The sequence below is a fragment of the Amia ocellicauda genome, chromosome 15 (assembly GCF_036373705.1).
Source record: "Amia ocellicauda isolate fAmiCal2 chromosome 15, fAmiCal2.hap1, whole genome shotgun sequence".
Classification (NCBI taxonomy): domain Eukaryota; kingdom Metazoa; phylum Chordata; class Actinopteri; order Amiiformes; family Amiidae; genus Amia; species Amia ocellicauda.
In genome coordinates this window covers 1918628-1940277 of record NC_089864.1, presented here as the reverse complement: position 1 = coordinate 1940277, position 21650 = coordinate 1918628, and the positions used below count along the sequence as shown (strand labels likewise).

General features: G+C 45.4%; 2 protein-coding genes across 2 annotated transcripts; both read left to right on the top strand.

The window, feature by feature from the left end:
• Positions 1-4172: 4172 nt before the first annotated feature.
• LOC136771572 (lymphocyte antigen 6 complex locus protein G6d) lies at positions 4173-10765 on the top strand. The gene is made up of 3 exons (XM_066723964.1): positions 4173-4324; positions 8756-8863; positions 9047-10765. Exons 1-3 carry the CDS (start codon positions 4273-4275, stop codon positions 9253-9255), a joined length of 369 nt encoding a protein of 122 aa, XP_066580061.1. The 5' UTR covers positions 4173-4272; the 3' UTR covers positions 9256-10765.
• Positions 10766-18369: 7604 nt separating this feature from the next.
• LOC136771336 (sperm acrosome membrane-associated protein 4) lies at positions 18370-21063 on the top strand. Its single transcript, XM_066723569.1, has 3 exons — positions 18370-18618; positions 19678-19785; positions 19996-21063. The coding sequence occupies exons 1-3, from the start codon at positions 18567-18569 to the stop codon at positions 20211-20213; spliced, it is 378 nt and encodes a 125-aa protein (XP_066579666.1). The 5' UTR covers positions 18370-18566; the 3' UTR covers positions 20214-21063.
• The last annotated feature ends 587 nt before the right edge of the window (positions 21064-21650 follow it).

Here is a 21650-nt window from a genome sequence, read left to right as displayed (position 1 = left end):
ATTATTTTTCAATGTATGTATATAATATCAACTGCTTTGGCAACACTACGAAACTGTTTGTCATGCCAATAAAGCACCCTTGAATTGAATTGAATTGAAATTGTGTCTGTGTGAGTGTGTTGCTGTCTGTGTAACTGTGTTTGTGATTGTGTGTGTGTTTGTGATTGTGTGTCTGTGTGAGTGTGTGTCTGTGTACGTATGTGCGTGTGAGAGAGTGTGTGTGTGACTGCATGTTTGTGTCTATGTGTGCATGTGTGTCTGTGTGTGTCAAAGCTACTATACATTATTTATATTGATTGAGGTAACGAAGCATGTTGTGTTTCACTTGCCCTTGCTGCTCCCTGTAACATGATTATGACAGCTAGCGTACGCTGCCCTGGGTCAGGGCGTCTGCTCTGAAATAAACAATTGTTAGTTATAGCAACAAGGATAATAACATCCAGAAAAGCTTGTTTGTCCTGCAGAGTGGAATTAAACAGTACACTGGTGCAAGTGCCACTGAATCCTAACAACAGAGCATTGAATATTTCTTATTTTACTTCTGGGAATCTGGGTGTTCATTCGTCTTTTTTATTTAGAGATAGTAAACTAAAATATTGTACCCATAACAAAACACCCTGTCAGACTCCGGTTAGCTGGTTCGACTAAAACAACAGCAATAGTGTCACAACGTCATTGCCCTGTGTGTGGCAGCGCTGGCCCGGGTCAGGACCGTGTGACTGTGGGGTTTTGACATCTCGAGAATGACAGAGGTGTGATTAATTCATTATACGCATCACAGAAAGTGTCATTGTGTGTGCCCAGCCCGGTGTCCCTGCTCTCTGCCACAATTCTACTGTATGTACTGACATTCTCCTACAATGTTTGTATGTGTTTTTCTGTCTCCGCTATCTAAACGTTTCCATTCATGCCTGTGTTGCTTTTCTAACAATCCACTCCTCTTTTCAAGTCTCTCCCTGTCCCTATACCCCTGTCTGTAATATGTCTTTCTCTCCCTTGCCTGGGCTGTGTGTGTGTGCCAGGGTGGGAGAGAGGGCATATGTGTTTGAGTTGGAGGTAGGGTTGCCAGCCGTCCCTTATAATACAGAATCGTCCCGCAATGAAGAGAAAAATGTTGCACTACGAACGTATTTCTGCAATTTCAGGTTTTACAATAAGAAGCTGGATATCAGTAGCCAAGGTGTGGCCGATGTGGCAGTCGCTCCAGTCGCCCAATAAGGATTGCCAGTCAAAGATCGCTATAGATAACATTCATGCTTTGGATATAGTATACGGACTAATAATCATGCCAACAAAGCTTCCTTGTGACATGAAATCGATCCTCATCCTCTGTATGTGTATCAGTGTGTGTGTGTGTGCGTGTCAGTGTGTGTCTGTGTGAGTGTTGTGTGTGTGTCAGTGTGTGTTTGCGTGTGTGTGTCAGTGTGTGTGTCTGTGTGTGTGTATGTGTGTAAATGTGTGTGTGTCAGTGTGTGTGTCTGTGTGTGTGTGTCAGTGTGTGTCTGTGTGAGTGTCAGTGTGTGTCTGTGTGAGTGTGTGTGTCTGTGTGTGTATGCGTGTGTCAGTGTGTGTCAGTGTGTCTGTTGTGTGCGTGTCAGTGTGTGTCTGTGTGAGTGTTGTGTGTGTGTCAGTGTGTGTGTGCGTGTGTGTCAGTGTGTGTCTGTGTGAGTGTTGTGTGTGTGTCAGTGTGTCTGTGTGTGTGTACGTGTGTCAGTGTGTGTCTGTGTGTGTGTCAGTGTGTGTTTGCGTGTGTGTGTCAGTGTGTGTGTCTGTGTGTGTGTATGTGTGTAAATGTGTGTGTGTCAGTGTGTGTGTCTGTGTGTGTGTGTCAGTGTGTGTCTGTGTGAGTGTCAGTGTGTGTCTGTGTGAGTGTGTGTGTCTGTGTGTGTATGCGTGTGTCAGTGTGTGTCAGTGTGTCTGTTGTGTGCGTGTCAGTGTGTGTCTGTGTGAGTGTTGTGTGTGTGTCAGTGTGTGTGTGCGTGTGTGTCAGTGTGTGTCTGTGTGAGTGTTGTGTGTGTGTCAGTGTGTCTGTGTGTGTTTACGTGTGTCAGTGTGTGTCTGTGTGTGTGTCAGTGTGTGTTTGCGTGTGTGTGTCAGTGTGTGTGTCTGTGTGTGTGTATGTGTGTAAATGTGTGTGTGTCAGTGTGTGTGTCTGTGTGTGTGTGTCAGTGTGTGTCTGTGTGAGTGTCAGTGTGTGTCTGTGTGAGTGTGTGTGTCTGTGTGTGTATGCGTGTGTCAGTGTGTGTCAGTGTGTCTGTTGTGTGCGTGTCAGTGTGTGTCTGTGTGAGTGTTGTGTGTGTGTCAGTGTGTGTGTGCGTGTGTGTCAGTGTGTGTCTGTGTGAGTGTTGTGTGTGTGTCAGTGTGTCTGTGTGTGTGTACGTGTGTCAGTGTGTGTCTGTGTGTGTGTCAGTGTGTGTTTGCGTGTGTGTGTCAGTGTGTGTGTCTGTGTGTGTGTATGTGTGTAAATGTGTGTGTGTCAGTGTGTGTGTCTGTGTGTGTGTGTCAGTGTGTGTCTGTGTGAGTGTCAGTGTGTGTCTGTGTGAGTGTGTGTGTCTGTGTGTGTATGCGTGTGTCAGTGTGTGTCAGTGTGTCTGTTGTGTGCGTGTCAGTGTGTGTCTGTGTGAGTGTTGTGTGTGTGTCAGTGTGTGTGTGCGTGTGTGTCAGTGTGTGTCTGTGTGAGTGTTGTGTGTGTGTCAGTGTGTCTGTGTGTGTGTACGTGTGTCAGTGTGTGTCTGTGTGTGTGTCAGTGTGTGTTTGCGTGTGTGTGTCAGTGTGTGTGTCTGTGTGTGTGTATGTGTGTAAATGTGTGTGTGTCAGTGTGTGTGTCTGTGTGTGTGTGTCAGTGTGTGTCTGTGTGAGTGTCAGTGTGTGTCTGTGTGAGTGTGTGTGTCTGTGTGTGTATGCGTGTGTCAGTGTGTGTCAGTGTGTCTGTTGTGTGCGTGTCAGTGTGTGTCTGTGTGAGTGTTGTGTGTGTGTCAGTGTGTGTGTGCGTGTGTGTCAGTGTGTGTCTGTGTGAGTGTTGTGTGTGTGTCAGTGTGTCTGTGTGTGTGTATGTGTGTCAGTGTGTGTTTGCGTGTGTGTGTCAGTGTGTGTGTATGTGTGTAAATGTGTGTGTGTCAGTGTGTGTGTCAGTGTGTGTTTGCGTGTGTGTGTCAGTGTGTGTGTCTGTGTGTGTGTATGTGTGTAAATGTGTGTGTGTCAGTGTGTGTGTCTGTGTGTGTGTATGTGTGTAAATGTGTGTGTGTCAGTGTGTGTGTCAGTGTGTGTTTGCGTGTGTGTGTCAGTGTGTGTGTCTGTGTGTGTGTATGTGTGTAAATGTGTGTGTGTCAGTGTGTGTGTTCACATCTTGCATTGGCTGTTGCTACGTTTTTACGGACGGGTTTTAGAAATGGTGGCCTCCTCTCATAGTCCGCCTGATTAACGAAAGAGGCTGCAAAAATGAAGAATCCGACTCCTGACTTTGTAGTGTTAGTGAAAATGCACTAACTGTACAACCGAACTGTACAACCTGTAGGTTTTCTTCCGCCGGGGAGGGGCTGCGCTTTTTACTGTGTTACACTATACATGGAGTTATTTGTTCTTGTTAGTGGGCTACCACATGTACCCTTAAAGGTAATATTCCACTACTTTAGTAATTTAAGTTTGAGTTTTATCTGTACTCTGGTTGTCAGATCATGAAACTTTTCAGATGCTTTCAGCTATTGCCCTTTGACATTTCCCCCAGGAAATGTACTTTCTTCTTTTTATTCATGTTGTTTTATTAATTGGATTATTTTCTTAAGCACATCAGAGATTTTTTTTTAAGATAAGTGTCCTTATGGCAGAAATACAGCTACAGTGCCATTACAATGATTTAAAGTCAGAGTTTAGAAACGTAATGTTCTATAAAGTGGTGTGTGCCATTTTAATGTACTTAATGTATCTTAAGCACCTATTTTTCTTGGCTATGCCCCTGTACCTTCCTAGTGTTAAATTGTCCCTAATTTGATTTTATTTTCCCCATCCCTAGTTGGAGGAGGGGTCCAGGGATGAAGGGAGGGTGTGAGAGGAAAGGAGGAGAGAGACGACCTGCAGAGGTGTGTTAATTTGCGCGAGTGGGCGTGTCCGCAGCCAGATGGATCCACATTGCGCGACGGCCCACATCGCCGGGGTCTGACGTCGAGGGGTGGGGCCGGCTGTATAAATAGCGGGTCAGGCAGAAGGGGTTACTTTGTTTGTTTCCTCTAGTCCCTGTGTTGACAGCTACACATCTGGTTTGCGCTGCCCATCGCCATGAACAGACTGCTGCTGTCCGTGCTCGCCATCGCGCTGTGCTTCGCCGTCGGTGAGTGATGGCCGGTTCAGCCGGACTATAGGCTATAATATTGATCTGGGAATATACAAGGTATTGGTTCTAGTAGCTGCAGTAATGTCGCTGTTTGCATTATTGGTGTATTAGTGGTATTGACTTGACCAGTGGTAGAAGTTATGGGACTCGGTAGTCTAGTGGAGCGCTTCACACTGGAGCGAGGGTTGCCGACTCCTGTCGTGCGTGAACAGTGATGCGCTATAGAGCTGCTGTAGCTCTTAGTGAGGAGTGTAGTTGTGGCAGGCGCGGGGGCCCGGCGGCTGTACTGAGGCAGGACTGCCGAGTCCACACCTGGGGGGAGGGCGTGGGCTTCTTGCTGTATTTTTCCCAGACTGACAGTCGGCAGATTCTGCAACAACCTACAGCGTCCAAGAAGTAAGAACTGGCGCGGACGGGTGGACGTGCAGGCCGTGTCAAGGCTCAGGAAATGTCTCTGCATTCCTGGAGCACTTCCTACTGATCCCGTTATTTGTCCTCTTGCTTCCCGCTACAAGCGAGTCCGCAAGACTCCTACCCAGTGATTTCCCGGAGCGCGCATGCGCTTGATCAAACGGGACGCCCAGGTGTGAAGGACTGGAGGGGGTTTAGTTCAGGTTTCTATTTCTGCCTGTTCGTCTGTCGCAGTAGCACTGCGCTCTGGTCTGGTTTTAGGCGTATGTTACAATAACTAATTGCAATTAAAAATGCAGATGTCTCCTACAGGAAGCGGATCATCCCCAGGCAATAAACCTCCTCCTCCGTTTTAAAACCTCTGAAGCTGCCCCTCGACCAGCTCGGTCCGATGCCCCCACCCTGGGGCGCGGAGGCGGTTTGGGGTGGCAGTGCAGTCTCGCACCGGCCCTGGGCTCGTCATGCCCCGGTTAATGCAAAATTAACCCCCTTCAGTTACAGACCGCCTGAGCCGGGGACGGCGGGAGGACAGACGCGTGTCTCCACTGTGCCGGGAGCCGGGCACACATTGTGGGGGGTACGGCCATGCCCGTGACGGGCGCCTGTGAATCCCCTGCGGGCGGGCGGCTGCACCCGGAGTAACCGGCCAGTCCTGTTCGCACCCGGGGCGATGAGCTGCTCCTGATCGGCCCAACACGTTTCTGCACCGCAGTCCTGCTCCGGTGTGTCTTCTGGCTTTACACTTCTTTAAATCCTTAATCTAAGGGCGGGACCAAATTGAAAACTTAACCCACCAGCGAATCGCAAATTACAATGTATGCATCCCGACAGCGGACCGTTGTATCCAGTGGCTTCTACAGATTAATACTGTTTATTGGGTTAAGTATTTCACATTTTACAAAATTAAAAACAATTCCAATTTTAATACTTATGATTAAAATCGTTTAAAATATCAGTTCTTAAAATCACTTAAAATTTTTAAAATCTTTGTGATTTTTAACAAAACTAAAACAATAAACTTTAAAATAAACGTGCTCAAATTCTACAGATTAAAGCACGACAGGGGACTGGTTTAGCGAGTGGCTGGTATTGGTCAGGCTTGATCTGGTCCAGTCTATGGCATTTCTACAGGGCGTGTGAGATGGCCTGCCCCCTGGACAGGAGCGTCTCCAGGCTTCGCAGTGATCTCTAGGGCTCTTTATTTTTATTGTATCGGTATTTGACTTGCATTGGGTTTATAATGCGTTATTAATGAAGCTTGTACCGACTTCATGATTGTAGGTTTTTTAGTATAATTATATTATTTCCATGACAAGTGTTGTCAACGACTTGTGCGTGCTTAAGTGTTGCGCAATTTTATTATAATGTAATCCACTTATTCTAAAAAAGCGGCGTAACCGACGTCCGAAAGGATGAAGTAGTTGAGGTGTGGCAGGCGTTACGGGCCCGGGTGTCGCGGCTGTTCCTGCGGTCCGATGACGGCAGTCCGGTCCAGAGCCTCGCCTTGTGCTGTGGCGCCCTCAGGTGGTCACTTCGGGAATCGCCCTTCGCTACAGAGCAGCGTGTTGTAGACGGATTGCTCGGAGGCCGAGGTGTGACTGTGGCATAACCGCGTCTCTCTGGCCACCAGGCGGTTTCTAATGGGATGGATAAGGGCTGTAATAGTTGAAGGTCCTGTAGGGGGCGACTGGCACACACTGAAATGCACACCAGGGAGGGTTACACTGCCAAGAGTCTCCAAACAGGGAAAACCAGAGCCAAGAGACTGGGAGGAAACGGCACACTACAGTACACTAACAGAGTGGGTTAATGCAGCATAAATGGACACCGCACTAAGGCCAATACAATCCTTGGATTCGGTAGATCTTATTCCGATTTCCCTAGTGGTCAACAGAAGGGAGGGTGGAGAGATGTGGGCAGGGCTGATGGGGCAAACCGGTATTTTTAAATGGCTTAAAAGATCTGGTGAGGTGGCGTGACAATGAGGCTGTCGGGCGTAGCATGGTTCGCAAGCTCACCGAGTCTGAGTCAGTGCAGTAGGAGTAGGTTTGTTTTGGTGCTTCTTGTTTTGAGTTGGTGACTAGCAGTTGCTATCCGTTTAATGCAGGTCTTGACTGGTGGGTTAATTGTAACTGTTGCACAGAGTGGGGAGGGTTGTTGGTAACACTTACTGATTTGTCCACACATGCAGAAGGAGGGAGGAGGCTAATGGTTAATCCAGATAAGACTGGTTGAGTGAACACTCGACTAAGGAACATGAATTTCCCTCCTGGCTGGAACTGGTGTTGGTGTTATGCCAGCTTTGAAAATGGACCTAAATGTAAAAACCAAATGTGCAGCGGTGCGAGATGCCGCAGTGATCACTAAATATTGTGCCAAGGTCATGAAGCTGCTTTATTTGTAATTGCCTGTTGTCTTGGATGTATGGGGGGTGTGACTGCTGCCTAGGCTTTTTCTTTGCATGTTTTTTTGGGGTTTGTCCTGGTCGTGTTTGACTTGTGTGTCGTGTATAACAGCAGTGCGGATTGAGTCTCTGCGTGTGTCGGTCAGGTGCCTGTTTTTGTCTGTTCTGGGTGTGTCACTGCGGGAGAGGTGGGTAATGCTTGAAGCGCACCTAGGATTTAAACTACAGAGGGTGGATGCAAGGGGGCGAGTTTTAAATAACCCCATTGAAGGCTTGCCCTATCTTCTCTAGGGTATATTCGCGTCTCTGAGTTTGGGTGTTGCCCGAAACTGATTCTCTCCCTTCCTAAACCGGTTTGTTTTATGAGCTTCTCGGGGTGAGAATTAACTTGCGCTTTGCTGCCCCTCCTGTATTTTCCTTTAACTTGCTTTCTTGTTCTCTCTTCCTCAGTCTCTAGTATGTTGATCTCTCGCCCATCTTGTCCTCCATCTTCACTCTGCCCATCTATCCTTCTCTTCTGCTTGGTACTCGATGCCATCTCTCACTCGGACTGCTTTTGCTGAAGTTTCTCGACCTCTCCTGCTCGGCAAGCCGCTCCCTTGGCTCTTGCTCTCGGCCCTCTTGGTCCTCTTCCTGTCCCCTTTTTAACTTTTCCTAACTTTAGCCAAATGATATTCAAATTTCTTCCCTCAATCTTTGCTTTCCCCCCCCCCACCACTTCTACATAGACTCCTGACCAATTTGAATTTCAGTATTAAATACAGCATCTTTTCAGCCCACTGTACTGAACACCCCGGTTTTGAACTTGAACATATTCAGCTACTTCATTTAATGTTCACCCCTCTTCTCCAGGGGAAGGAAATGGGTCTACAGAGTCCCTTCTGTCGGCCTACCCTTTTCATACAATGTAACTTCTCTCCCTCTTATTTGAGCTCTAGAGCTTCCAGGGGAGCAGAGTTTAGGTGTCAAAAAGGGGGTGAGTGTTCAGTATGAGTCTACACACTTGCAGTACACATGTGCCTTGTTAAACCTGCTTAATTAGCTAATGGTCAAACTCCTACCGGACTAAAACCTTCAGGTAAAGGGGGTGAATAGATTATATTTAAGCTGCATTTTTCGTAAACGGGAACTTCCTGCCCTGCCGACACTGGCCCCTGTGGCTTTGCTCAGGGCTGCATTAGTATTTCAATACTGTGGCAAAACTGGTTTGACTGGAGAGTCATGTGTTGGGAGGGGAACTCCCCTTAGCAAAGTTTAGTCCGTCTCCTTAAAATCTAAAGGGGATGTAGGATACAGGCAGATGGACTCTAAACATTTGTTTTGTAAATATTGGCTAAGCACAGTCGAAGTAATCTACAAGCCAAATGTAAAGAGAATGAGGGGGAGGAATGAATTAATAGACTTCAACTGAATTTTAATTAAACCCTCAAACTGCAAAGGACTGTCAAAGCCAATAACCCCGCAGGGCATCCGTTTAGTCGTGTGTAATTGTCGACTCCCTGCTGTAGTGTTGATGCACAGCACTGTCTGGGACCCCAGTGACACTGTGGATGTGTGCGGCCTGGACTCGGCTGTAGCTGCCTAGGTTGTTCTAATGGGTTTTCTCTCTCTAGTGCAAGGGCTGCAGTGCTACGAGTGCCTGGGATTCTACAACCTGTGCGTGACGTTGACCACCACCTGCAGCAGTGGACAGTCCTGCTTCCAGGGCCGAGGACAAGCAGGTGAGAATTGGAGGGGGGCGGGGGGTTGATGGCCAGGGGTGAGAAGAGTGGGGGGGGTTGGGGCGGAGAGGTACCAAGTGACCATTCTGATTCCGTGAATCAGTGAGCCAGTCAGTCAGCGGAGCGGGTGTCTGTCCAGGAGTCGGTGGGTGCGCATGGTTTAAATCTCTCTCTCCTCCCCAGCTGGGTTTGTGGACATCATCCAGAGGGGCTGCCTGGCAAATGCCAACTGCAACCAGCTGTCCAATGTCACCTTCCAGGGTGCCACCCTCTACAAGATGAACAAGACCTGCTGTGCCACGGACCTGTGCAACGCCGCCCCCGCCACCCACATCTCTGCGCTCTCTGCCATTGCTGTGGTGACTGCCTGGCTGACCACCAGCATGCTGTGAGCCCATTGGATGATCCCCCCCCCCCCCCCCCCCCCAGTCTTCGGGGAGGGATGGGGACTTCCCACCCACCCCTGCCTGATTGGGACTTCTCCTAGCCCTTTGTTCACTCTCTCTCTCTGTACCTGTACTCTAGATGCCCATGTCAGGTTTCCCCCCTCCCCCCCCAAAACCCTGTTTTAAATTTTAATTTGTCTTTTTGGGATGGGGGGGGGACGTTGAAAAACTGAATTTAAATAAATCAAGTGACCTTATTAATGTCCGTTTCAATTGACTTGGAGATTTTTTTTCTTCCCTTCCCTTGAGGGGGTGACCTGGAAGCCAAGCCCCAGTGAGAGCCCTCTCTGACCCATAGTCCTCTTAGAATAACCGCCATCCCTCCCAGCTGATTGGCAGCTGTTCGTGATGCTAATCGCTCAGTGCTGACAACTGGCTGAAGATCAATCTTGAGCTCCAGCTGGTGTACACCCACTCGCGCACTGATGCGTCTACATGTTGGTATTGAGCAGGCACTCGAGCAGGCTGGCATTCGCACCACACATGCACTAAAGACTCCCACCCCCAATAAATGCCCGTCTCCATTGTCCATGCGACGGGTGGCAACCCTGTGACATTGCGCACTGGAGTGGCCAGTCGAGGTGCAGAAGGCTTTGGCTTGACCCTTTTGGGCCCCCCAGCAGTGAGGATCCTGGTATTGGCCTTGCTGGCAGCGCAGGGTGTGATGTCGGTCACAGGAATTGCCCCCCCCCCCACCACACACACTCCTTTGCCAACCTTTAACCACAACAGACCTTTTCAAGATTCATTACCTTTGTCCTTTTGTAATGCACCGAGATCCATTTTGAAGGGTTTGGGCTTCCTTGTTTGTACATGTACAGCAGGGGTCTTTAGTACTCGTACAGCCACACCTAAACTATCTATATATTAATTTTAATTTCTATAGGTTAACCATTTAATGACGTGTGTTGTGCTAATACTGGGAATGAATGGCACAGGTCTGACTTGACGTTTATTGGGGGGGCTAGACCAGTAACGCTGAACTGGACACCGGTGCCTTGATTTCTGGAAATCTAATCGCTCTAGCTTGTAAATTTGAATATATACAGTTATATCTGACCTGTCATTCACAGAGTCCTTTATTGTCATGCATGTATTTGTTGCGTAAACCCATGTCTGTGGGAGTGCTGGTTAAGCTGGGTGACCCTAGCCAGATTGGCTGAGCCCAGGAGGAAAGGGATTGAGGGGGCTTCTCATGGGTGGCACCTGGCACATCCACTCCAGTAGCTCCTTTTTTTTTTTTTTTTCTTCCCCCTCCCCCCCCCTCCATTTCTGAAGACCGTTTTATACATCAAGGGAGCAAAGTGAAGTGCTGGGGGCCGCTTTCCACTATGACTGTATATAGATCTGCTAGTATCTATAGCAATATATCTGGATCTTGTGTACTCTCACACTGTACTTTTTGTGTAAATATGGGGTGTCTTAAACTCTTCAATAAAGTTCTTTTTAAAAAGTTTTTTTTGTTTGGTTCTAACTTGATCAATCTCTACCCCTCTTTCTGCTGGTCAATCATAAGACTGGGTAATCACTGTGGGCATAGTCTGTAAACTGGTGAGGAACTGAATGAAAAGAAGGTATAGATCTATACAATTTCATAAATGTTACTCATGGGGTGATGTTTCAGAACTGGAGTAACAGCCGGTCAGCAGTGTGCCTGTGAGCCCTGTTAGGGAAACTAAGGGGGAAGCTGTAAATTAGATGGGAGAGGGCAAGACTGATGTCCTCTCCTCCGTGCTCCTTGTGTAAGTTTTCTTCCTCTTTTGGCTAGTCCCTTGCCTTCTGCAGTAAACATAAGCACACACTTAGATGGTAGTCCACTAAATCCTACGAACTGTTCTTAAAAAGATGGGATTTACATAAACAACTTGAAAGTTAATACTGCTTTAGTGTTTTATTTGTAAGAGGTAAAGCTATCTTAAATCTGAGCTGCTTAATGGGTAAAAAGAGCATTCAACCACCTCTTAATATTTGTGAGATTGTAAATGTGCAGATAATCTATATAATTGTATTGTATAATTGTTCATATTGATGGAAACCACTCCTGCACACTTTGTTCAAGGTGTCAGGTGTGTTGGAGTTTGCCACTTTATTCCGGTTTGTCATCAGGACAGACTCCAATTATAACTGACGGTAAACAGAGCGAGCTGGAAAGAGTAACTACTAGACAAACATGTTTTTACTGTAATTGTCATCTGTGGCATTTCAGGGATGTATTCTTCCAAAAATAAGGCTGTTAGTATCTAGTTGCTCTTGCTCTAATGGCAGAATGAAATGCCTCCTGCTGTCCAGACCTATAACAGATACAAAACATTGACTTCCCACGATCCACAAGGTACAAATCTGGATCACATTGCATTTGTATTCATTGTTTTTGATCAAAATGCGACCGGGCACAACTTTGCGATTTGTGTTTGGGGTGAGTCTAATTGAATTGGTCTAACCTTGAGATTAAGTGCTCCTCGTTCGTTTCACAGCTTTTCAGCTCTCGATTCGACATACAAATAGGACACTCCTTGACCGTTGGACAATCATAATTACGTCCAAGAAGAATGAACCCAGTCTCCGTACCGTGTGGAGAGATGGAGGGGCTGCCGAGAACAATGCTAGTTCACTAGTGTAAATATTGATCAGTTTTGGGCTGCACCCGTCTCAAACCACATCCCAGTGTGAGACGTTCAGTTCGTCTTTTTATACTATATATTATATTTGTAATTTCAGAATACATGTATTTAATTAAAGCATATGCTTTACACCCTGTGCCAATTTGGAGGGGATTGTAATATTGTCCTTTGTACCAAATAGAATCAAATGCTTTTTCGAAGTAAATAAAACAGCAAAAAAAAAAAAAAAAAAAAGTTTTTGTTTGGTGGATGTTAATTCATGAAGGTGTTCATATTGTGCCAATCTGTCCCTGACTCAGGACACTGTGCTCAGTAAGGAAGGTCAGTGTCCGGGTGTTTAGGATACTACACAACACCTTCCGCAGGTTACTGCTCACACAGTCGCCCCATAGCTATTTGGGTCATATTTGTCTCCAGTCCTATAAATTGGGGATCTCTCCCCTGTTTGTGTCTGTCTCTCGTTTCTCATTTCCTTGTTTATTTTTCTCTCAACTTCCTTCTATCACTCCAACAACCTGCCTTACCTGTTCTTGAGCGCCATCTCCCCCCGTGTCCATCTTCAGATGCTGAAGTGCATTTGGAGAATGACTGGAATTCATGAAGTTCAGCATTCATGATGCTGCATTCTTCTGGGAGAACGTGCTGGAGCATTTGGCCTCCTGGTATAAGAGCAGGTTCCTCTGTGAGATGACAGGGAATGAGTTCAAAACATCACCCCAAAACCATCCCACTGTCTCAGTCAGTCAGTCAGTGTGTTTGTGTATCAGTGTGTTTGTGTATCAGTCAGTGTGTTTGTGTATCAGTCAGTGTAGTGCTTGTGTATCAGTCAGTGTAGTGTTTGTGTATCAGTCAGTGTGTTTGTGTATCAGTCAGTGTAGTGCTTGTGTATCAGCCAGTGTGTTTGTGTATCAGTCAGTGTGTTTGTGTATCAGTCAGTGTAGTGTTTGTGTATCAGTCAGTGTAGTGTTTGTGTATCAGTCAGTGTAGTGCTTGTGCATCAGTCAGTGTAGTGTTTGTGTATCAGTCAGTGTAGTGCTTGTGTATCAGTCGGTGTGTTTGTGTATCAGTCAGTGTAGTGTTTGTGTATCAGTCAGTGTAGTGTTTGTGTATCAGTCAGTGTAGTGCTTGTGCATCAGTCAGTGTGTTTGTGTATCAGTCAGTGTAGTGTTTGTGTATCAGTCAGTGTAGTGCTTGTGCATCAGTCAGTGTAGTGCTTGTGCATCAGTCAGTGTGTTTGTGTATCAGTCGGTGTGTTTGTGTATCAGTCAGTGTAGTGTTTGTGTATCAGTCAGTGTAGTGCTTGTGCATCAGTCAGTGTAGTGCTTGTGTATCAGTCAGTGTAGTGCTTGTGTATCAGTCAGTGTAGTGTTTGTGCATCAGTCAGTGTGCTTGTGTATCAGTCAGTGTAGTGCTTGTGTATCAGTCAGTGTAGTGTTTGTGTATCAGTCAGTGTAGTGTTTGTGTATCAGTCAGTGTAGTGCTTGTGTATCAGTCGGTGTGTTTGTGTATCAGTCAGTGTAGTGTTTGTGCATCAGTCAGTGTGCTTGTGTATCAGTCAGTGTAGTGCTTGTGTATCAGTCAGTGTAGTGCTTGTGTATCAGTCAGTGTGTTTGTGCATCAGTCAGTGTAGTGCTTGTGTCTCAGTCAGTGTAGTGCTTGTGTATCAGTCAGTGTAGTGCTTGTGTATCAGTCAGTGTAGTGCTTGTGTCTCAGTCGGTGTGTTTGTGCATCAGTCAGTGTAGTGCTTGTGTATCAGTCAGTGTAGTGCTTGTGTATCAGTCAGTGTAGTGTTTGTGTCTCAGTCGGTGTGCTTGTGTATCAGTCAGTGTAGTGTTTGTGCATCAGTCAGTGTGCTTGTGTATCAGTCAGTGTAGTGCTTGTGTATCAGTCAGTGTAGTGCTTGTGTCTCAGTCGGTGTGCTTGTGTATCAGTCAGTGTAGTGTTTGTGTATCAGTCAGTGTAGTGTTTGTGTATCAGTCAGTGTAGTGCTTGTGTCTCAGTCGGTGTGTTTGTGTATCAGTCAGTGTAGTGCTTGTGTATCAGTCAGTGTAGTGTTTGTGTATCAGTCAGTGTGTTTGTGTATCAGTCAGTGTAGTGCTTGTGTATCAGCCAGTGTGTTTGTGTATCAGTCAGTGTAGTGTTTGTGTCTCAGTCGGTGTGTTTGTGTATCAGTCAGTGTAGTGTTTGTGTATCAGTCAGTGTGTTTGTGTTTCAGTCAGTGTAGTGCTTGTGTCTCAGTCGGTGTGTTTGTGTATCAGTCAGTGTAGTGTTTGTGTATCAGTCAGTGTAGTGCTTGTGTCTCAGTCGGTGTGCTTGTGTATCAGTCAGTGTAGTGTTTGTGTATCAGTCAGTGTAGTGTTTGTGTATCAGTCAGTGTAGTGCTTGTGTCTCAGTCGGTGTGCTTGTGTATCAGTCAGTGTAGTGCTTGTGTATCAGTCAGTGTGTTTGTGTATCAGTCAGTGTAGTGCTTGTGTATCAGCCAGTGTGTTTGTGTATCAGTCAGTGTAGTGTTTGTGTCTCAGTCGGTGTGCTTGTGTATCAGTCAGTGTAGTGTTTGTGTATCAGTCAGTGTAGTGCTTGTGTCTCAGTCGGTGTGCTTGTGTATCAGTCAGTGTAGTGTTTGTGTATCAGTCAGTGTAGTGCTTGTGTATCAGTCAGTCTGTGACGCACTCGGTGAATGTAGTGGCCAGCCAGTAGGTGTGGTGGTCAGTGTATCAATTTGTCTGTCAGTTCTGTTATTTGTTAAAGGCTCATTTTGAATGATACAAATCTCGATTTGAAAGACTTGTAACAATCTTACAGAATATAGCAGGGAAACCAAAGAAAGCTGTCCAAAATGTGTTGGCACATGCCCTGTGTGAATGTGCGTAATATCCACACACAAGAAAATACCAATGAAAACCCAGTCTTTATTTACTTTACAGAGACTTCATTCTGGGTTGTGTTTTCTGACAATTCAAGTTTTCTTGTTCTTTTGTTTCGTCTTGGGGAGGAGCGGAGTGGCCATAGTTTTTACCCAGAAAAACAGCTAAATACCTTAATTACTAAACAAAGACAAATCTGAAGCTGAGAGAAAGAAATACATTGTGTTTGTGTGTGTGTGTGTGTGTGTGTGTGAGAGAGAGAGGATTGGAGTCGGGGTTTAGAACAACCTGCGAGCCCCTCAAGCCCACCTTCAAACAGGCAGAGCAGCACCTGACTCTCTCACTTGTTCAGGTCAGACTTGCTGGGTGAGATTTTCTGAATTATGGAGAGATTGAGCCAAACAACCCTCTACGCACACACTGCGTAACCTGTCTTTCTTGTGGCATTAGGCAGATTTCCTAATGTCTAAATAAAGGTGCGGGTTCGGCGCCTTTAATTGCGTTATTTGTTGTATTGGTAATGGAAAATACACTGTTATACGTCAACATCTACAGAGTCATAAACACCACTTGTGTGTGTGTGTGTGTGTGTGTAGATATACAAGCAATAGATACTAGGGTAGATAAGAGGTCCTGCTTATTCACACTGACTGATCTGTACATAGATTTTACAGTTTTATGTTGATACTAAGAAATACTACTACACGATTATACATCGCGATAAACAATGCCATAAATCCTGATGTCTCATAGATACTGTGGTTGAACAGGTTCTGTGCTTTACATTGAGCTGTATGTAGATTGTGTAGTCTATATGTATATATGTGGCAAAATAATAGAGGTTACAATACAACAGGTATACAGCCGAACACTGACTGTACTGTGCTGTAGTGTCCAGTCAGTCAGTGTTAATGTGCTGTAGTGTCCAGTCAGTCAGTCAGTGTTAATGTACTGTAGTGTCCAGTCAGTCAGTGTTAATGTGCTGTAGTGTCCAGTCAGTCAGTGTTAATGTGCTGTAGTGTCCAGTCAGTCAGTGTTAATGTGCTGTAGTGTCCAGTCAGTCAGTGTTAATGTGCTGTAGTGTCCAGTCAGTCAGTATTAATGTGCTGTAGTGACCAGTCAGTCAGTATTAATGTACTGTAGTGTCCAGTCAGTCAGTCAGTGTTAATGTACTGTAGTGTCCAGTCAGTCAGTCAGTGTTAATGTGCTGTAGTGTCCAGTCAGTCAGTCAGTGTTAATGTGCTGTAGTGTCCAGTCAGTCAGTCAGTGTTAATGTGCTGTAGTGTCCAGTCAGTCAGTCAGTGTTAATGTGCTGTAGTGTCCAGTCAGTCAGTATTAATGTGCTGTAGTGTCCAGTCAGTCAGTCAGTGTTAATGTGCTGTAGTGTCCAGTCAGTCAGTGTTAATGTGCTGTAGTGTCCAGTCAGTCAGTATTAATGTGCTGTAGTGTCCAGTCAGTCAGTCAGTGTTAATGTGCTGTAGTGTCCAGTCAGTCAGTGTTAATGTGCTGTAGTGTCCAGTCAGTCAGTCAGTGTTAATGTGCTGTAGTGTCCAGTCAGTGTTAATGTGCTGTAGTGTCCAGTCAGTCAGTCAGTGTTAATGTACTGTAGTGTCCAGTCAGTCAGTGTTAATGTGCTGTAGTGTCCAGTCAGTCAGTGTTAATGTGCTGTAGTGTCCAGTCAGTCAGTCAGTGTTAATGTGCTGTAGTGTCCAGTCAGTCAGTGTTAATGGGCTGTAGTGTCCAGTCAGTCAGTGTTAATGTGCTGTAGTGTCCAGTCAGTCAGTGTTAATGTACTGTAGTGTCCAGTCAGTCAGTGTTAATGTGCTGTAGTGTCCAGTCAGTCAGTCAGTGTTAATGTACTGTAGTGTCCAGTCAGTCAGTCAGTGTTAATGTGCTGTAGTGTCCAGTCAGTCAGTGTTAATGTACTGTAGTGTCCAGTCAGTCAGTCAGTGTTAATGTGCTGTAGTGTCCAGTCAGTCAGTATTAATGTGCTGTAGTGTCCAGTCAGTCAGTCAGTGTTAATGTGCTGTAGTGTCCAGTCAGTCAGTCAGGAGCAGAACCTCCAGGGTACTTTTCTCCTAAATACTTCCGGTACCACATGTCAGGCCAGGGAGACAGGCAGAGATTAGAAAGTTTAACACGTGGTTGAAAGCTTGGTGTAGGGAAGAGGGGTTTAGGTTTATGGAGCATTGGTCTTTCTTCTGGGATAGATGGGACCTGTACAAACCGGACGGTCTACATCTCAACAGAAGGGGGGCTGATGCATTTGGAGAGCATATGTGCAGAGAAATTGAGAATCTTTTAAACTAGGGACCAGGGGGGCAGGGAGCTCTGACAATGGGAGATGTTCCTCTAAGGAAAGAAACAAAGGGAAACTGCTAGTAGGAAAGTCCTGAAGTGTTTGTACCTCAATGCCAGGAGTATAAGGAACAAGATGTTAGACCTAGAAGCCACAGTGCTGCCATAGGAGTGACAGAAACATGGCTTACAGAAAATTATGGGGATGAATACAAGTTGAAAGGATACATACAGTTTAGGAGAAAAAGGCATAATCGAAGAGTTAATATTAATATTAAAATAATATTCAGTTGTGAGCCGACACCTGGCAGATGCATGCAGGTAACAAAAATGTCCACTATAATTACACTATGGGAGGAACAGATCTAGATGAAGTAACGCATGAGAAAGACCTAGGAGTCTATGTGGACTCATCACTTTCTCCATCCAAACAATATGGGGAAGCAAGAAAAAGGGCAAACAGAGTGTTAGGGTATATTGTCAAAAGTGTAGAATTGAGCACAAGGGCAGTGATGTTAAGACTGTACAATGCACTAGTTAGAGCTCATCTGGATACTGTGGACAGTTCTGGGCTCCACACTTCAAGAAAGATATCGCTGCTCTAGAGGCAGTTCAGAGGAGAGCAACCAGACTTATTCCAGGTCTGAAGGGAAAGTCCTACTGAGAGACTGAGGACCTGAACCTTTTCACCCTGGAACAGAGGAGACTACGTGGGGACTTGATCCAAGTCTTCAAAATCATGAAAGGCATCGACCACATCAAACCAGAGGAGCTTTTCCAGATCAGCAGGGACACACGCACCCGGGACACAAATGGAAATTGGGCTTCAAGGCATTCAAGACAGAAAACAGGAGACACTTCTTCACACAGAGAGTCATCACAATCTTGGATCATTTCATTATTAATGGACACCAAAAGAGCATGATGGGGTGAATGGCCTCCTCTCGTTTGTGAAATTTCTGATGTTTATAATGTACTGTAGTGTCCAGTCAGTCTGTATTATCCCTCCCCCACCCCCCCCTCTCTAGCTTTATTCACATGACTAATTGACTGATGCTCTCTCTCTCAAGCCTTAAGGAACAAACTCTGCCTCTCCCTTCTCGTTCTCTCTGCATCTGTCTGGCATTCTCATCATTTTCTTCATTCTCTTCTTTCTTGCAGCAGTGAAGAAAAAGCAAAGAATTCCAAACTGGTTCTCTTTCTCTCAGCCAATTGCGTGGCAGTGAGATCATGCCCAGCCCCACCCCATAATCCCCTAACTTAAAAGACAGCAACCCTGGGTCAGTCACATTTTTAACCTGCACACCCCTCACTCTCTAGTTGCCTGCTGCACATTTTTGATTTTGGTCTGGAAACACAAAGGGCAGGATTTGGGTCCTTGTGTTTTTGTTATTTCTCTTTGTGTGGAAAGACCTCTTGCTGCAGAATTACACAGAAGCAGAATTAGTAGACAACAGAAGACTCAAGACACAAGATGAACAAGATTGTAATTGTGCTGGTCGCTGCTGCCGTGTGCTTCACAATTGGTGAGTAACTACTCCTACGTAGCATCTCTAATAGTGCAGCATGTGTTGTAGCGCAGAAACTGTAACTGAAAAACATGTTATACTGCAGAATCGTGTACACTGTATAAGATACTATAAACATAGTGGGTATTAGACAGTAATGTACACAGCACTGTGACACTGCTAGTATCAGTAATACTTTCATTGTGTAAAGGTTTTGTGGGTGTTAGGCTCTATATGTATACCATTACTGCGTGTGTGATTGCTTCTGGGAAATGCTTATTGCTGTGTTGAGTGGTGTTGTATTGATGGTGTGGAGTTGTGTGGTGTTGAGTTGTCTTGTGATCTCACTGTAGTAAATCCTGGGTACATTACAGATTCTGTAGCACAGTACATTCAAATGCAATACAATACAGTGACATTATGGTACCATAGGACAAGACAATACATTGTAACACAACTCAAAATTACACAATACAGTATGGCTATACAACATTGTGACACTAGTCAAAATGACACAAACTCCAACTGGTTTAAGTTGTAGAGCTTCTTTGTTTACCCAGCTATTGTGCTGATGGGTTATCGAGTGGGTAGGGGGGGTGCAGACAAGTTCTAGATCCACTGATAGACAGCGATCAACAGGTTGGGGAACTCTGCTGTACAACATTGTGACGCAACTCAAAAAAACACAATACAGTGTTAGACAACGCCACTGGAAAAAGTCCCACTACTGGTATTGCTGGTTTGGCCCCTGGGGCGTGTTCAGATGGATTGAGAAGAGTGACATGGCTAAACCGAAGCATCACGGCGCACCTCTATGTAATCCACGACAGGGCGATACATTAAATCACCGTCCATTGAAGCCGGACACATCCAAGAGCAATGCAATAAAATAACAATATGGTACATTGCGGCTCAGTACAAAATACAACTGAGATATTTTTCATATTTCCTGATCAGTGATGTTGCTGTTTAACAGTATTTCATAAATACTATTTTGAATCTAATAACTAATAAATAACTTACTTTTGTATTCCCCATTGTATCTCTCTCTCTCTCTCTCTCTCTCTAATTGTGCAGTGGAGTCACTCAGTTGCTACAGCTGCTCTCTGGGGATTTCTACCACCTGCTTCTTCTCAAATCAGGTTACCTGCAGTACGGCACAGCAGTGCAGCATCGGGACCATCAGTAAGTGTGGGAGGGAGAAGGGGGGACAACGAATCAGTCAGAGTATTACTCTGTGTTAATGCAGCGTCCAGTTACAGTCAGTGTGTCAGTCAGTCGGTCGGTCGGTGTGTCAGTCAGTCAGTTGGTGTATCGGTGTGTCAGTGTGCCATTCCTTCAGGGTGTCGCCACTGCACTGTATGAAACACTCTGCCTCCCTTTCTCTCTCAACAGAATTTACAGGTACAGATGTGCTGAGCCTGATCAGGAAGGGCTGCCTGTCTACCTCCCAGTGCAACATGAACTCGACCAGCACCCTGCTGCCGGGCTTGTCCTACACCAGCACACAATCCTGCTGCTCAACCAACCTCTGCAACAGCGCCGGCGCCGCCAGCCTGTCCCTGCTGGGCGCCCTGGGCATGGCCGTAGTCTGGGCAGTGGGGCTGTACTGAGCCTACTGACCGCAGAGGGCACTGTGAGACACAACGGTTCCCAGCGTACAAAACCCCCCAGGTTGACTTTTTGCAGGTTTCTTCTTTATGACCACATCAGCTCAAACAAACAAAAAGCAAACAACAACCCAAAATTAATTAGTATAAGGAAGTGCAGTTTCAGCTTCAGTTAAGCTTATATAAAAGGCCACCTGGAGGCCTGGCGCTGCACTGCGCCCCCCTGCTGCACCGCACCGAGACTCAGTAATACCTCACTGCATCATTCCTCCCTGTGCCTGCCCTGTAGTCAATGCCACTCTCTTGCACATTAAGCACCACGCAGCAGTAACACACAAACACACACTCATTTCAAGACATGCACAGTGCGTAATAAACACATCTGCACTATAACACACGCACTGTAATACATGCATTAGAATACACACATTGTAACACACTTAAGCACTACAATACTTTATAATGCACACGCTATATATTACACACATATATATATATATCAGTCACCAATATGTACCCCCTGTGTGTCCTGTCAGGATACTTGTATTACCTGCTCAGCACACACACATATCCACTGACCTGGGCGGTCGAACTGTGTAGCTCAGGGGACATCATAACCGAATTCCCCCTCCACCCCCCCCCGAGCTGAAACTCTGCTGTTTCCCAGGCAAAGTTCAAAATCAGAAATATTGTGTTTACTTTCCCTGCTCTGTAGATTTGTGTTGATCTCAAACATTGTTCAATACTTTGAAATCAGGTTCTTGGTTTAATTTGTTTGTAGTTTTTTTATTATTCTTACTCTTTTAATGAATGTAAAAAATGCCTTTATTAAAATTACAACTTGATTAACAAATTCACTCTTGCAATGCATTTTTGGGAACAAAATCCTAGACTGTTTATTTGAGTATATTTATGAAAATAGTTGGGATATTGAATACAGAATAGAAATATATATTTCTGTTAAAGGAAGTACCAGCCTTATACTGAATGGGCTAATGGGTCATTAGGATGTCTTGTACTTTAAAATTAGACAAATCTGGATGTCTTTGAAGAAACTGACTTCCAGACTAATACGTTTAATTTAATTATCAAATCATGAATAATACATATTTTACATGACAATGATCAATATTAATAACATGGTTTATTGATAATCATATGTTCTCCAATGGTATGAGGTTTCAGGACATTTGATGAGATATTGAGAAATTGGGCAATATTTTGAGAAAATACTCAACGCTTCAAGGCGTTCAAGACAGAAAACAGGAGACACTTCTTCACACAGAGAGTCATCACAATCTTGGATCATTTCATTATTAATGGACACCAAAAGAGCATGATGGGGTGAATGGCCTCCTCTCGTTTGTGAAATTTCTGATGTTTATAATGTACTGTAGTGTCCAGTCAGTCTGTATTATCCCTCCCCCACCCCCCCCTCTC